The sequence below is a fragment of the Nannospalax galili genome, unplaced genomic scaffold (genome assembly GCF_000622305.1).
Source record: "Nannospalax galili isolate Female #2095 unplaced genomic scaffold, S.galili_v1.0 scaffold744, whole genome shotgun sequence".
Taxonomy (NCBI): Eukaryota; Metazoa; Chordata; class Mammalia; order Rodentia; family Spalacidae; genus Nannospalax; species Nannospalax galili.
Window position 1 is genome coordinate 1,571,082 of NW_008351509.1, and position 16,960 is coordinate 1,588,041.

The 16,960-nt window shown below is 47.2% G+C and overlaps 1 protein-coding gene across 1 annotated transcript; it reads left to right on the plus strand.

The window, feature by feature from the left end:
- Positions 1-6,032: 6,032 nt before the first annotated feature.
- On the plus strand, positions 6,033-16,619 carry F7 (coagulation factor VII). Its single transcript, XM_008848419.3, has 8 exons — positions 6,033-6,120; positions 9,539-9,699; positions 11,418-11,442; positions 11,519-11,632; positions 13,053-13,193; positions 14,358-14,467; positions 14,930-15,053; positions 15,540-16,619. Exons 1-8 carry the CDS (start codon positions 6,048-6,050, stop codon positions 16,130-16,132), a joined length of 1,341 nt encoding a protein of 446 aa, XP_008846641.1. The 5' UTR covers positions 6,033-6,047; the 3' UTR covers positions 16,133-16,619.
- The last annotated feature ends 341 nt before the right edge of the window (positions 16,620-16,960 follow it).

Below are 16,960 nucleotides of genomic sequence, written 5' to 3' on the forward strand. Positions count from 1 at the left end.
GTAGGCATACCAATACTAATAACATGCAAAATTAAATTTAGGGCAGTTAAAAGTATAAGGAACTATGTAGCAATAACAAACTTGTAAGCAACCAATAATAAGGCTCAAAATGGAGGGAATAGGCTCCAGCAGAGGCAGAGGCAGGCAGATCTCTATGCGTTCCAAGCCAGCCAGGACTACATAGTAAGACCCTGTCTCAAAAAACAAAACAGAACAAAAAAATTTAGAGAAAATGCCTTGGCAGTCAGGGTCAGATGTTTACTGTCACAGAAATTGGTGCCTATTTATCGTTTCAAAAAGAAAAAAAAAATGCCAGGCATGATGGTGCATGCCTTTAATCCCAACTCTCAGAGGGTAGAGGCAGGTGGATCTCTATGAGATCAAGGCCAGCCTGGTCTACAAAGTGAGTTCCAGGTCAGCTGGGCCTACAGGGAAACCTTGTCTCAAAAACAAACAAGCAAAAAGAAAAATAAAATACCATTTTCATCACACATGGAACATACACAAAATATTTACAAAGTAATGAAAAAGACAGTTTGTAAAGATACTTGGAAGTCTAAATCATGTTTCTAAGACCCATGTTAGAAAGGCAATGTCATTGAGACCCTGCTCCCTGGAGCTGGACAGATACCTGTCAGAGCTGCAGCTGAAACACAGCTGAGACGGAGGCTTGCAGCCCCCACCGCACTTAGCCTTACACAACAAAATCAACGAAGACTAGAAGTGCGGAATCATCCTAAGCTACATGGCAAGTTTGAGGCCATCCTGTTTCTAAACAAAAAAAAGAATTTTTTAAAAATTGAACCGGTAAAAACAAAATACTTGGTTTGACTAATTTTTTGAGTTGGATCCCAAGATTCCATAGTGAAAGGAAAGAATGAACTGCCAAAAGTTGTCCTCTGACCGCCACACATGCATCATACACACAACAATAATGATGAATTTCATTTAATTAAAAATAATTGAGTTGATGACTAGATAATAAAGAAATTAAATTGCAATTAAAAAAAAACTCAGCAACTGGAGAGATGGCTCAGCTTTTAAGAACATTGTTCTTCCCAACACCCACATGGCAGCTAACAACTGTTCAAAACTCCAGTACTAGGGTATCTGTGCTGGATAACTTCATTTGTCAACTTGACACACCTGGGTAGAGGGAGCATCAATTGAAGAATTTCCTCCATTGGATTGGCTCCAGTGGAGCATTTTCTTGATTGTTAAGCGCTATGGGCACCACCAGCCCACTGTGGATGGTACCACTCCTGGGCAGGTGGACATGTGTTGTATAAGAAAGCAGGCTGAGCACAAGCTAGGGGAGCAAGCCAATAAGCAGCATTCCTCCATGGTCTGTGCTCAGCTCCTGCCTCCAGGTTCCTGCCCTGACTTCCTGCCCTGACTTCCCTCAGTGATGAATGATGACCTGGGAGATGTAAGGTAAACTAAACCCTTTGCTCCCCAAGTTAGTTTGGTCAGTGGTTTTATTGTGGCAAAAGAAAGTAACTAGGACAGTGTCCAATGCCTTCCTCTGGCCTCTTCGGGCTTTGCATGACACTGGTTCACTTACATACATGCAGGCAAAACATTCATAAACATCAAATAAAAATAAATAAAAATTTAACCCCAAATAAACTAGACCTCTAAAAATAGTTACACAAAGTCATTCAAAGAACAAAAAAGGGAAAAAGCAACCCAATAAGCTTATGAATCAAGATTAATCTTGATATTCAAACCTGACAAAGATTATATCCATAAAAATAAAGTTTTGGTGGGTAAGAAGCTCCAACCTTTGCTGAGGAACTATTAGAAACTGATCACTGCTGTGTGAGGAAGAGTTGGTCTTCTTTAAGGGAGTGTCACTAGATAGGCTAACCAGGCTCCAGTGGATGGACTCACACTGGGGGACATTTGGGGACACAAAACTTGACTTGTGAAGCCTTAAAATATATGACAGAATATATGAAATCCAGTGGGGAGGATATGGGGGTGCAGATAGGGAACGGGATCTAAATATGATCAAGATGTATTATATAAAATGCACAAAAATTCAATAAAAAGTTTTAAAAGGAATTATCCACAATCAATAAGAAAATAAAAATAAAGTTTTAGGGTCTGGAGAAATAGCCCAGTGATTAACTCTTCCAGAAGACCTAAGTTCGGTTCTCAGCACTCATGTTGAGAGGTTCACAAACACCTGGAACTCTAGCTCCAGGGGGTTGACACTTCTGGCCTCTTCAGGCACCTTCATGTGCACATACCCACACACAGACACACACAGACATACAGACACACATAACTACAAATAAAATAAATCTTTAAAGATATGAAAATTCTAAAATTCAACTACATGTCATAAATAAAATACAGGCTGGAGGCTTGATGGAGAGAGCATTTGTTTAGTATACTACAGTCCTGGGCTCTAGTACCCACTACAAAAGGGACGGAAGAAACAAAATAATCCACATTTTAAAACAATATTTCTGTTTATTCTTTGACAGTTGTACACATATATACAATGTATCTTGATCAAATCCATCACCAACTTTCCCCTCATTCCCTCCAGACTTCCGTCTATCAAATGTCCCTCCCACCTTCATGTCTTCTTGTTTTTTATTTCAATAACTCACCAAGTCCAATTAGTGCTGCCTGTATGGGCGTGAGCAACCTACCAGCAGCCACTCTTCCAAAGAAAAATGAACGCTCACACACACACAGCAGCCATCAATTGCCAATAGCTCCTCAGCTTAAGGGTTCAGCCTCATCATCCCCTCCCCAATCCATGTTGGAATTGTTGATTGGCTTGATCTTTTCCAGGTCTTGTACAGTTTGCATTCATGAGTGCAACAACCATGTCACATCCAGAAGACAAACCTTCCCTGCATTCCTCCCCAACCTTTGGCTCTTACTTTGTTCTTGCCCTCTCTCCCCAAAATTTCCTGAGCCTTGTAGGGGTTGATATAGATGTCTCATTTAAGGCAACTAAAATGTCACTTATCCTCAGAACTTTGGCAAATTATAAGTCCTGGCATTGATTGCTTAGATAAACCAAGGTTTAAATCAGCATTAATCTATGAGTATAACCATAAATATTTACAAGGCAGTTTGACAACATGCATGTTTAGCAAAACATCAAAACAACAGTAGTAAATCACACACACACACACACACACACACACACCAATGATCTCTCCAGCCATGGGCTTTTGACCAGGTTCAGTACCAGGTGTGAATTCCCTCCTGGGAGCAGGCCTCAAATCCAATAAGAAAGTAGTTGGTTACCCCCCAAACAGTCATGCCACTTTTGCACTCATGGGCACACCTCAGGCGTGAATTCCCTCCTGGGAGCAGGCCTCAAATCCAATAAGAAAGCAGTTGGTTACCCCCCAAACAGTCATGCCACTTTTGCACTCATGGGCACACCTTTCTTGGCAGGTTGGTACTGTAGCATGCGGGGTCCACTGCTGGGTAAGTCAAGTGATGACTTTTCTCACCCAGTGGGCTGCATAGCACTTTTAGCACCAGAAAGCTAACCAGCAGGAGGAAAATTTCCAGGTCACATCCATCTTAATTTCTCTATGTGCTACAAACAAAGCATGTTGTATCTTCAACAACCATCTAGTTATGGTGGGCAACCAAGAGAATAGCACTAGTCTGTGTTGGGGAAAAAACAAAACAAAACACAGAGACACATTTCAACCAACTAAAGTTGTCCGTAAAGCAAGGATGGTGAGATATCAGAAAAATACTGCTATAATTCATCATGTTAAACTTAGTCATGGAAGTCAGCAGCTCCAGTGATGTACAAAACTCTTTCCATTTCTATTTATCATTTATTTATGGTTATCCCACCAAAGGTAGAAAAAACATTTTTAACATGATCGTGTGTCTAACAATCTTCAAAGCAAAAGTTTCAAGTATATAGATATGTTTAGTATCCAGATCCAAGTGGGCAATGGTCCTCATATCAGAGAGGACAAACATGGGGGTGTCCCACTATTCAGATAATTTACTACAAGTGCTAGTGGATAGCGCACAGGAAAGGGAAAGGAAGCACAGGAAGGTGAAAAGTAACGTTTCATGACTAGGAAATCCAGGAGAATCCACTCATTATTAGCAATGGAGTCCTCAAGACTAATCCACAAAGCAAGACAAAAATCCAGAGGAAAATAAAAGTGATGTTCGCAATTATAACCTTTAGTTCTCAGGTCAGCACTCTATTTCTTAAACTTCAAATTATTAACATCATCACCATTGATTCCCAAACTTCACAGCATCAGAACTCTCCCCATCCCCTGTACCTATTCTCAGGACCACCCCTGAAATTCTCACTCCTCTTAAGGTGAAGGAGCCTCTAATTCTGTAGGTGTCATGTGTGTACAGGTGTGTGAGTGTAGCATGGCTGTACGTGTGAGCACAACATAAATGTACATGGGATGTGCACGGATATAGTGTAATGTAGATGTGAGAATAGCAAATAATTGTGTGCAGATGTGTGTGTGCAAGTGTATGTGTAAGTGTGAGCACAGTGCATGTGTGCCCCCAGGTGGCACACATTCACTCTTCTGAGCAGCTCCCCTGTGTCAGGTGCAAATCGGAGAGACTGATGTGTGATGGTGTGCAGAGGAACCCAGCCTTGCTCTGCAGGCTGCAGGGAGTGCACATGGGCAGTTAACAGGTCAATGGACATTGCCCTAGAGAAGAGGGAAGCTAGTGACCAGTGAAGCTTGGCATCCCCTGTCCAGGATAGGGGAAGATGGTACCTCAGTACACACATGAAGGGGAGGCTGGGATCCCAGGGAAGCCTGCTTATCCTCCCTGAGTAAGCAAATGGGGGTCTGAGAGGCAGGTAATGGCCCTCACACCTGCCCCTCTTTGTGTCAGGACCAAGCACAATGCAAATGGAAATGCATAGAAGGGAGACCAAGTGGGCAAGGTCTTGGCAGGTCTAGGTAGAACCCCTGAAACCTTGAGACCCAGGAGCCAACACAGGGACATGCCCCCAGGGGACCACCATTTGCTGAAGGACCTCACTCAGACTCTGAGACCCAGATGGGCTCAGCTCCTGTTCTCTGAGGCTCCTCGGGTTGTTTTACCACTCCAAAAGCTGAATACCCTTAACCTAGAGCCCCAAAATGGAAGTGGAGACACTAGCCTCCACTTAAGTGAGAAGGCTGGGGTGAACTGTTACTGCCTCCTCCCATGTCCTTAGATTCACCTTGTGGTGAAGTGGTTAAGTTTTTGCTTGATGAGAGTTGAGCTAGATCAGAGGAAGCACTTCCTGATTCCAAAGTGACCCCAGGAGTCAGAGATGCCTCTGAGGCAGACTGTGATGGTACAAAGTAGAAGATACCTCCCCAGGTGACACCTGGCTCCCCCCAAAATGGTCAGCCTTATACCTGTCCCTGAAGGACATCTGTCTGTAGAGGGCCCTAACCTAAGCCCATAGTGTGGCTAAGGAGGCTGCATGACCATTAACCCAGTGTTCCTGGTTAAACCCAGTTTTTGCACAGAAAGTCCCACATCCTGAGAAACTTCCTCAATCCCAGGCAACCCGGTATCTAGAGGCCCCACTAGGTACCTGGGTCAAAGAGCATGGAAGAGCAAGTCATAAGCCACCCGCTGGGAGATGCATCTCCGGTGAGGGGCAGAAAAGCTCCCCAGAGCCAGACCTGCATACAATGAGGGCTAGACAACCCTGATCTTCCTATGGCTCTTTCCCAGGCATATACCCAGCATCCTCTTGTGTATAGTGTCATCACTCTAAGTGTGTGATTCCATCTTCCGTTAATATCTGTTTCCTCACCTCTAGTCTGTGTCCTCAGAGTGCTGAGACCCAAGATTGCACTTGAAAGATTGCATCATCTTTACCTACCACACCTTTCCTCTTTCCCTGAGTGTGTGACTACCAGATACAGGACAATTAGCCTCCAACCAGCCTTACGTGGCTTTCAGCCAGTGTTCCGGCCTTTTCTGCCCCTCCCCCACCCCTCCTGCCCTTTGCCCTGTTGTTCCTATCTGGACAGATCCCAGTAGAGAGCAGCAACCCCATCATGGCTCCCGAGGCATGTGGGCTGGTGCTTCTCTGCTTTCTGCTCTGGCTTCAGGGACCCCTAGGGGCTTCAGGTATGTAAGTCCATCCATCCAGGGAGGGCTGGGTGAGTTGGGCAGCCAGGCTGTTTGCAGAAGTTTCTAAGAGTTGGCCCAAGCTGGAACATTGCAGGTCACTGGGAATCCTTATAAAAGGCGCCATTTGATGCTAGCCCTTGCCAAAAGCAAACAGTGTCTGGTCACTTGCTACGACAAACATAAGCTATTCATGGGTGAGAGGAGCTTTGGCTGTTGTTTTCAAAGAACTTTTGGAAGTAGGGAGGGCACCTGCCTGTGAAGTTGGACAAGCTCAGAGACCCTAGGATCACTTAGAGCAGAGCAGAGCTCTATGGCCCAGGGTCAGATAGGTTGGAGCAACCATGGAACACTGGGCTGTAGGACTTGCTCACCACCTTGGATCTATGACAATAGCCATAGCCTGCCCCTCACTCTCAATGGCACCGATTCCTGAAAGGAAAAAGCTTGGGAGGTGTAGTGGAAGTTGCAGAGCCTCACTGACTACTAGTTGGGGCTTCTGTGGGTGTCCTAATGCCTGGTACCAGCTGTGATACATCCAGCACTGTCCTTCACAATTGGTGTGATATCCCCTTTCAAAGCCCATGGCAAGGATCCTGTACACCTTCCAACTTTGTGGCTCTGTGTTCTCCAAAGAGTCTTAGTGGATTAGTCCCCTACAGAACTGAATAATAAATAGACAGCAGATAGCTTTAGCTCTGTTCTTTTCTGCTTATCCAAAATTTCTGCAGCAGTGTGAAGGAATTTGCTATCAGGTTTGCCTTGGATCTCTGGGAGCTTTCGCAAAGCAAACTTGCCTTCTCCCAAAGGGCCACCACTCCACTCCAGTTAGCCACTGGAGAGGTGTATGTGACTTGGTGACTGGTGATATGTGGGTCTTTCCCCATAATTTCCTTCTGCCCATGGCAGGTCCTCAATTGGCCCTGTTTGACAATGCCTCCCATTCTCTCCTTCCAAACCAGACTGAATCCCTTATAAACACAAGTGTGTGAAGAGCATCTAATTTGAAAGAAAAGGATGTGGTGTTCCTTAGCTCTATGTGGCCTAGTACTCACCATGCTCTGTCCCTTTCCAAAATGACTCATCTGACTTTCATTCTTTTTCTTCCAGAGGTCCTCCTGCTGAGCATACCAACATTTCCTTAGTGGCCAGAGTCACCTTTTTAACCCCATCTCAGGCCACTCCCCCCAATCAAGGCCCATTTGGGTTTTCCTACTTTGAATATGACTCTTCTGCCTAGGCTAAGCCTGTCTACCCTGTCTCCTTTGGAGCTTTTCTTGTACACATTGGCTGCTTCTGCATCTTCCCTAACAGCTTTTCTTCCCATTCACCCCCTTCCTACCCCAGTCTCACATCTTCCTGTCCACGGACATCCTAGGCACACAGTTCATGCAGCATAGTTGGCCTGTGGGCACTTTCAGGGCCTCATTTGCATTCTCAGTTTCCCCTCCTGACTAACTTTAAAATATACTTTTATTTTATATGTATGAGTGTATTGCCTGCATGTGAGTGTACCCATGTCATTCAGTACCCAAGGAGGTCAGAAGAGAAGGTCAGATTCCCCTGGAATTAGAGTTATGGACAGTTGTTAGCCACCATGCAGGAGCTGGGAATCGACCATGGGTCCTCTGCAAGAGCTGCCAGTGCTCTTAACCACTGAGCCATCTCTCCAGCCCCAACCTCTGAAAAATTTTAGGTAATTTGAACATCCTCATCTTCATGTCCATGCTCTCACCTAGGATTCAGACCACGTGTCTATTAGGATGTCCCAAAGAATCCTCAAATTCAGCATGTTCAAACTGTTGTAGCTGCCTCCACCAAATCTGAGATGACCTAGGTGAACTCTAAGTCTCACCAACCACACTTTCTTCTGAACCAAAGTGGAGACATTAGTCACATCCTTATTTCTGTCAGGATCACTGAGAAGAAGAGGTATGTGGGAGGGACTGGTTCTGGTTCTGGGACCTGACAGAGACCATCTCCAACATGGTGGATCATATGGCTGGAAACCCCAGGTGAGGCAGGTGTGGCCAGGATGCCCAAGGCTGATTGATGAGCTTTTACTAGAAAATCTGATGCCCTGGGGCAATGTGGTTTGAGAGTCAAGTAGGTGCTGGTCACCAGGGCACAGGACGGAAGGTATGGATGGGGGAATAGATGAAGAATTTAGATGTATGTTCATGTATGTTTATTTATGTATACAACCCAAGAAATGAATTGTACAACGTGTGTTTTAGTCTTCCTCTTTGTTCAGTGTCACATCTTAGGCTTTGTATTTAATGGTGTTGTAAGAGACTATCATTTGGTAGTTTTGGAGTGTTACTACCAATGTATCACTTTGTGAAATTTTTGTACATCCTCAGGATACATTCCTAAAAGGGATGATAACCAGATCAAAACCAGATGAATATATTAAATTTTAATTTCACTTAATGAACATATCACCTTATACTTCCACATAAGTTTGTGTCATGTTACCTGTCATCAGCCATCAGTGAAAAACACACCCAATTTTTTTTGGAAAATATTTATTTTTATTTTATGTGTATGCGTATATTGCCTGCATGTGGGTAAGTGCACCCATGTTGTACAATGCCCACGGAGGACAGAAGAGGCTGTTAGATCCCCTGGGACTGGAGTTACGGACAGTTATTAGCTGCCATGTGGGTGCTGGGATTCGAACCTGGGTCTTCTGCAAGAACAACCAGTGTTCTTAACCACTGAGCCATCTCTCTAGCCCCTACACACCCAATTTTAAATTCAATCAAACCTGGGCTGTCATTCTTTGTGACCCTCAGCCTACAGGACAGGGTAAGCTACTGAGGCAAAAGGCCTGTGTACCTTCCATCACTTGTGATGGGCAGAACCCTTTGATTTCCATTCCTGAATGGAAGAAGACTAATACAGGTAGATTGTTTCACTGCTGAGTGAGTTGGGCATGGGAGGTTTCTATCACTATGGGAGGGATGTGATCAAGTGTAGTTGTTTCCATAAGATGATCCAGTGTGGGTGTTTCCATCACTGGATGAGATGATTTTGTGTGAGTGGTTTCCATGACTGTGACAATCCAGTGTGGACAGTCTTTAAGAGACCACTAGTGTGAGTGATTTCTGTCACTGAATGAGATGACCAATGTAAGTGTTTCCATCACTGAGGGGTGTGATTCAGTATAGGTATCTTCAATGAGATGATCCAGTGTGGTTTCCTTTGCTAATTAGGATAATCCAGCATCAATGAGGGAAGGGTGTAATCCAGTGTAGGTGGCTTCGATGAGATGATCCCGTGTGGTTTCTGTCACTCATTGAGATGATCCAGTGTGGGTGTTTCCATCACTGAATGGGATGATCCAGTGTGGGTGGTTTCAGTGCAGCTTGTTGAGGAAAGTTGCCAGTATTTCATGGGACCTTCTGTTTCTCAGTCTTTATAACCCAGAAGGAAGCACACAGTGTCTTGTACAGGCAAAGGCGTGCCAACTCATTCCTGGAGGAACTGTGGTTGGGCTCCCTGGAGAGGGAGTGCAAGGAGGAACAGTGTTCCTTTGAGGAAGCCCGAGAGATCTTCCAGACCACTGAGAGGACTGTGAGTACCCCTCACCCTGAGTGCCATCTTGATGTGTAGGCATGCAGAGGCTATAGGAAGGAAATGAGCTGGGGATTGTGAAGGCCACACTTGTGTCTTAGAGTCTGTCTCTCCATTATTGTGGTGGTTAGCACTTAATACACATGGGTGCACAGCAACCCTGGCTGTCACAGACACACACTCACTGCTACATCATATGTAAATTTTTTACATTAGGAAATGTAACTCCTAAAGCATATTAGATATGTTCATCCAGAGGAAAATTCCTTGTTCCCTAAGGATCCAGGGCTGCCCAAGAAGTTGTCTTCTGAAAGAAGAATTACCCCCTGGGTAGGACTGGACACAAATATTACCCCCACTGCTGCACCAGCAGTGGCCACCTCTTCTGGGAATGTGTGAGGAACACGTAGGAAACGTAACTCCTTTCACCAAACGTAACCATATGCACAGATTTGTCTTCATTTCTGATTTGATTGTCTGGTTTGTTGGTTTTAGTTTGAGACAAGGTCTTACTATATAGCCCAGAATGGTCTCCAACTCTCCATTCTTCAGCTTCTGTTTCTCAATAGTTGGAACCAAAGCATGTCACCATGCCTGACCCTGTGGTTTCATGTTCTTTTTAAGACAGGGTCTCCCTTAGCTCCAGCTAGCCTAGAACTCGCTATGTAGACCTGGCTGGCCTTGATCTCACAGACATCCACCTCCCAAGTGCTGGGATTAAAGACATGTGCCATCATACCTGGATGTAGTTTCATTTTCTAAAAGATACATATTTTGTCATTGTCAAGCATTTACCTTTCTGGTTAGAAATTTCCCTTTGAACATTTTTTACCAGGAAGTGTGTGTGTGTTGGGATATGATAAAGAGATAAGGCTTTGAGATCAGGATGTTCATAATGTTTCATTGTGCCATCATCTCTGGGTTTAAAAAAGGAATTAATGGTGCTGGAGAGATGGCTCAGCGGTTAAGAGCACTGGCTGCTCTTGCAGAGGACCCAGGTTTGAATCTCAGCACCCACATGGCCGTAAACAAATGTCCATAACTCCAGTGCCAGGGGAATCATACTCATAGGAAACCTCAAGACTCACACTCACACGCACACTCACATGCACACTCATAGGAAGCCTCATTTCACACTTACCAGAATGTCAGCAGTTGGGTTAGAGGCTAGCATGATGCTCTTCAGGCAAGCAGGGACCCATAACATTTCTTAGCTCTGTCCTATTTAGCTTACAGAAGTTTTTCAACATTTCTCATCTGTTCTAATCTCACAACAGCCCTGAGTTTAAGTTCAACTGGCCAAAAGTTTCTTCAGGCACCAATTGATCACTGAAGATTTTTGCAGTTTGTGGAGTGTTTTTGAATCTGTTACCTGTCTCCTTGTGTCAGCTCCATGTAGAATGACCACCCATCAGGAAATGGAAGTTCAGAGAATGTGTATTCTGTCCCAGGTCACAACTGGGGGAGGCAGAGTTGAGGCCAGAACTAAGGTGTTCTGACGTAGGAGAAAAAACTATGTGGTAACCTTAGATGTCCTGGGAGAGGATAAAAATTCCCCCTCAAAGAAGCCCACCTCACCTCCAGAGGAAAACTGACTTCTGAAGCCCCTCACAGAGGCAGAGGTCAGGAGCCCCACCCCCAGCTCCCAAGCACCTTCCTTGGATGCTAACTGCTGCTTCTCATGAACACACCTCATGTGGCTTCTTCTCCCCCCTCAGAAGCAGTTCTGGATTACTTACAATGGTAAGTAGGTGAAAGGCCATCTGTGTTCTTCCCCACAACCCTTCTCTTCAACACACTAACACCAATTCACCCACAGATGGGAACCAGTGTGCCTCGAATCCATGCCAGAATGGGGGCTCCTGTCAGGACCAGCTCCAATCCTACATCTGCTTGTGCCTGGAAGACTTCGAGGGCCGGAACTGTGAAAAGAGTGAGGCCAGCTTCCTGCCACAGCCTACAGATGAGCAGAGCTCAGGGGGAGTTATATGATCCAGGGCTGGTGTCCAACCTGGCCCCAGCCCCCATGGAAAGTTGATCTAGTGGGGCACTGAGTGCTCTTTCCAAACTGAGGGTCTTTTATCTAGGGGTCTAGGATTCTGGGTCTCAAATTCAATGTCCCCTTAGGCTCCCTGTGCATAGAAATTCTTATGGTCTTGAGAGAGGGATGGGAAGGGCCCCTAACCAGGTAAGTCTACTCCATCTTCTCTGCTAGTGTAAATGTGTGAGGCATTTCTTTAGCTTTTAAATGTCAAAGTATTGCAAAGCCTAGAGGCCCCCAGACCACTCTGGGCTCAGCGCTTCACTGGAAGGCCTTGTAGAATTCATTCAAAATAGTTATCACCACAGTTAGCTTATTAGACCAAAACCTGCAAAGGGCTGACAAAGGCTTCCAGTATCCCTCTCATACACAGTCCTCAGTTCTTCCGGAATGGGATGTGACAAGTCCTATGGGGTATCACCAACCAAAGAAGCCCCTCACCCTAAGCCTAATGGGCAGTCATGAAGATATGTCAGACCTGCTCTCCAACCCCTCCAGAGGTCCACCATCAGTCACATCATTAGGTAGCCATCTGACATGGCCCAAAACCCCAGACAAGTAGCAAAATTCCTGGTGGTCAGGATCTCCCAAGGTCACCTCCTGGACCGGGGCCAAAGTATCCTCTCTTTGGGCCAGGGGTTCTTTGCTGCCCAACTGCATGTGTTGATATCAAGTGACCTCTTCTGGGCCACAGCCGACTTCTGCTTTCAGCAGAATTGGGGTCAGAGAAAGAAAAGTCCCTGATGGTCACGGGCCCTGGGAGGCCTATGTAGCTTGGTGAGCACCGATTGTGAGTCATAATATAGGCTTCTTGCTGGAGTCCTGGGCTCACATGTCCAAGTCCTGCAAAAATGGACCAAACATTCCCACTCTTCCATCTGGGCTCATGGCCCATGTTAGGATCAAGGGCCTGCCTAACTCACATGGGGCAGGAAAGTTGCCACTAGAATAGTTTCTCCCTTTGGTTCTTCCATAGGTCAGGCCTCCCTATGAACTTTTACTATCCCCAGGGAATTTTTGCTTCCCTTCAGGGCCTTTTCCAACTTCCTACCAGACTCCTGGAAGGAGAGCCTCCATACTCCAAATGCCATTGAGGCTACGTGCTCCCCAGCTGTCAAGGTTGCTCAGATATGTGACTTCCTAGCTCTGAGTCTCAACCCTCTGGATCAGTCCACAGGGCAAGTGGTGCTAAGTCCAGTCTCAGAAGCCTCCAGCTATACACCACCTTCCAAGGAAACAGGAACAGCTACCATCTGGGTGAACTTACTGGTCCCACAAAGACCCATCTCAGGTTGTCCTCTTCTGTCCTCAGATAAGAACGATGATCTTATCTGTGTGAATGAAAATGGTGGTTGTGAACAGTACTGCACTGACAATCCAGGGACCAAGCGCACCTGCCACTGTCACAAGGGTTATGCACTACTGCCGGATGGAGTGTCTTGTACACCAACAGGTAACAGGCTCCAGGAGCTAGTGGTGTGGTCTCTGAAAAACCAGTCACTGTGGCTGGTCTGTGGCAAGTTATCAGCCTAAAGATGGGTAACAAGGCCAGATACCTGCTGAGTATCTGCCAAATGGTGACTGCCTGTGAGGTGGGGGAAATGAGAGCTGAAAGTCTACCCTGTCTGAGAATTGCCAGAGAACAGTGCCCAGCATGGCACCCTAGGCTACCACCCTGCCCTGTCTTTGGCACCCAGACCATTGAAAGCAGGCCAGGGGTGGGATGAGGCTCTGCCTCTCCTCTAATGCCCTATTTGGGACCTCTAGGGACTCATGAGCCCCTGTAGACATGCCTGGCATCTGTGCCCACTTCCACACAGTCCTAGACTTCTTTTTAAATAATTTTTTAAAATTTTGTGTATATGAGTATAATGTCTGCATGTATGTAAGTGCACCTATGTATACAATGCCCATGGAGGTCAGAAGAGGGTGTCGGATCCCTGGAACTGGTGGTACAGTTGTTAGCTGCCATATGGATGCTGGGAACTGAACCTAGGTCCTTCGCAAGAGCAGCCAGTGCTCTTAACTGCTGAGCCATCTCTCCAGCCCAGTCCTAGATTTCTTAAAGGTGTGTGCTCTGAGGAAAACAAATCTCTTCACTGATCTCGGGCTAATGAGGCTGCACTACCAAAGGCTGAAGCCATCCCAAACTACTGCATCTCCTCAGCTAAGGATGGGCTCAGCCTGATCCACAAAACCTGAAGCTCAGCAGGCTACGGTTAAATGTTCTTTCTTTACCGAGGACTTTGCAGTGCAGGTCAAAACATGAGGTCAAAATAACATGAGTTTTTCATTCCGGAGATTCACTTTTACACAGATCATCTCTTGCTTTCTAGCAAACCCAAGCTATACATCTTCTTCCCTGTGAAGAGCTAGTAGAGCCCTGCTCTAGCTAACTGAGGCCCCCAGCAGGGCCTCAGTTTCCCCCAAACCAATGCCTGTCTCCTCTCCCAGGCCCATCCTGCCCACCCCAGAGGAAGGTGCGCACCTCCTCCACCCTGAGGCCTCCCACTGGCCCCAGCAGGAGCTGAGGTAGGGGCAGGCTTCTTTTGAACCTCTACCCTAACAAGCACCTTCACCTCTGTGTCCCCCTCTTCCTAACTTCTGTTTCATACAGTTGAGTACCCATGTGGGAAAATACCCGTTCTGGAAAAAAGAAATGCTAGCAGTCCCGAAGGCCGGATTGTAGGGGGCAGGATGTGCCCCAGAGGGGAATGTCCATGGCAGGTAAGGATCCCTGTTTTATGCAGACCTCAGTTCTCCAGCCATGGCTTTCCTGGCTCCAGAGTTCCCACTCCAGGGCTTGGAAGTTTAGACTTGAGATCTTACACACACACAGGGAATCTAGGCCAGCTCCCACCTTACCCCAGCCAGAGGTACCCCTCCCTGCAGGGGAGGGGGAAGAAAACAGATACTGAGGCCCATTTTATGCAGAGAACCATGCAAGGTCCACTGCTATCACAGATAGGTCACCTGGGGACCTACAGGTGCACCCTACTATCCAGCATCCCTGTTGTCAAGCCAGCCCCCCAAAAGCATGGCTGCCAATCAGGTCTAACCCACTCTGCTGGGAGGGATCCCTAGAGGCCCTAGATTTCAGACAGGAATCCTGTCAAGCCAGCTGCTTCCCTGAGAGCAAGGGGGCCATGACAGCAGTGTGGCTTTCTGTGTCTGTGTGCCCCTACCCAGGCTGTGCTGATGACCAAAGGGTTGCTTTTGTGTGGGGCCATCCTACTGGACACCAACTGGGTAGTGTCTGCAGCCCACTGTTTTGATGACATCAGGAACTGGAGGAACATATCGGTGGTGTTGGGTAGGTATGGCCCATCCCTGACCCCTGACCTGAGGACATTTTCTGACTACCAGTAGCTCAGGGGGCTGAATTCAGCTTCATGGCTTCATCAGTCTCCCTGTCCAGATGACATTTCCAGGGAGAGCAGCACTGGAGCAGACCCACTTTGTTCTCTTAGCCCTTCCCTCCCCTCAGGGATATAAGGAGACTTGGGGCTGCTCTGCCTACCCTGCCCCCACTCATAGGAGGTGCCGAGACCCATCTACTCCTCACTCACCCTCAACATCCATGCCCCAGGTTCAACCCACTCACAGCCTTCCCTCCATAGCTACAGCAGCCCTAGGGCAGGCTCTGCCCATGACCCTGGATAGGACCCCAGAGGGAGAACTGGCCGCAGCCTCATTCACATATATTCTAGGCCAAAGGAACAAGGCAAGCAAGAATTCTGGGTGAGGATGTGGCCAGACATGGTAGGACATGGCCGTGAATGATGTGGCTTCCTCCCAGGTGAGCATGACCTCAGCGAGAAGGATGGGACTGAGCAGGTGCGGCAGGTGGTGCAACTCATTTTCCCTGACAAGTACATCCGAGGCAAGATTGACCATGACATTGTCCTGCTGCGCCTGCACCAGCCTGTGGTCTTCACTGATTATGTGGTACCCCTGTGTCTGCCAGAGAGGATCTTCTCTGAGAACGTACTATCCAGAGTCCGCTTCTCGAGGGTCAGTGGTTGGGGCCAGCTGCTAGACCGTGGTGCCACAGCACTGGAGCTCATGGCCATCCAAGTACCCCGATTGATGACCCAGGACTGCCTGGAGAAATCCCAGCGCAATCCTGGCACCCCAGTGATCACAGAAAACATGTTCTGTGCCGGCTACACGGATGGCAGCAAGGATGCCTGCAAGGGGGACAGCGGGGGCCCACATGCCACACATTACCAAGGTACATGGTACCTGACAGGTATAGTCAGCTGGGGTGAGGGCTGCGCAGCTGTGGGCCACGTTGGGGTGTACACCAGGATCTCCCGATACACTGAATGGCTGATCAGACTCATGGGCTCCAAGCTTCGGCATGGGCTTATACACGCCCAGCTACACTAGCTCCTTGAATAGCCCAGCCCTTCCCAGGGAGGAGGCTGTTACTACATGGAGCTGCCTTGCATCAAATCCTATCAATTCTCCTGTAGTTCTTAGGGTGTGGGTAGAGAAGGAGGGACAGAGATACAGAAAGACTGAAGGAAGCAGAGAGGGCGATATAGAAGGGAGGCTGAAAGAGAGAAAAGCAGAGGGAGAGATTCAGATTTAGAGACTAACAAAGACACTCAGAGGGCCTAAGGAGCCAAGCCATAGGCAGACAGCCCAAGGGTGGTCATGCACGAGGCTGAGGCCCAGCCTTCGCTACTGTCAACCTACAATCCCCTGCTTCCTGCATGTGCTCAGCCTGCAGAGCTGGAGACAGTAGGTATGCACAGATGCACATAACACACACACAGTACACACAACCTCCAGCTGCTGTTCACTTACATTCCTTCCTTTTTTGTATGAACGTTCCATCCTCATTTTAATTAAATGAGAGGCATCACCTGTGCATTTTGGCTCATCCTTCCAGGTTTCCCGCATGAGTGTTTTTGAGGTAAAGTGGGTGTCCCTACTATGGACTTCACGGTTTCCCACCTGACAGTGGGCAGCTGCTCTCACTCAGCTCACCTTGAGGATTGCCTGCTTGTCTCCTGGGTTAGCTGTAATTCCCCGAGTGGAGCCCCTGATGTCAACCTGTTTTCTTTCAATGTCACTGAAATGAACTCTTAGGTGGAGGTGATCCTTAGGAGTAGGAGTTCCTAGTGTTGAGGCTGCCATTCCCCAAACACCAGGTGCAGAATCCTCTCCCCTCCAGGGCCTTGTCAGTGAGGTTTCTCACAGGTCCAGAGA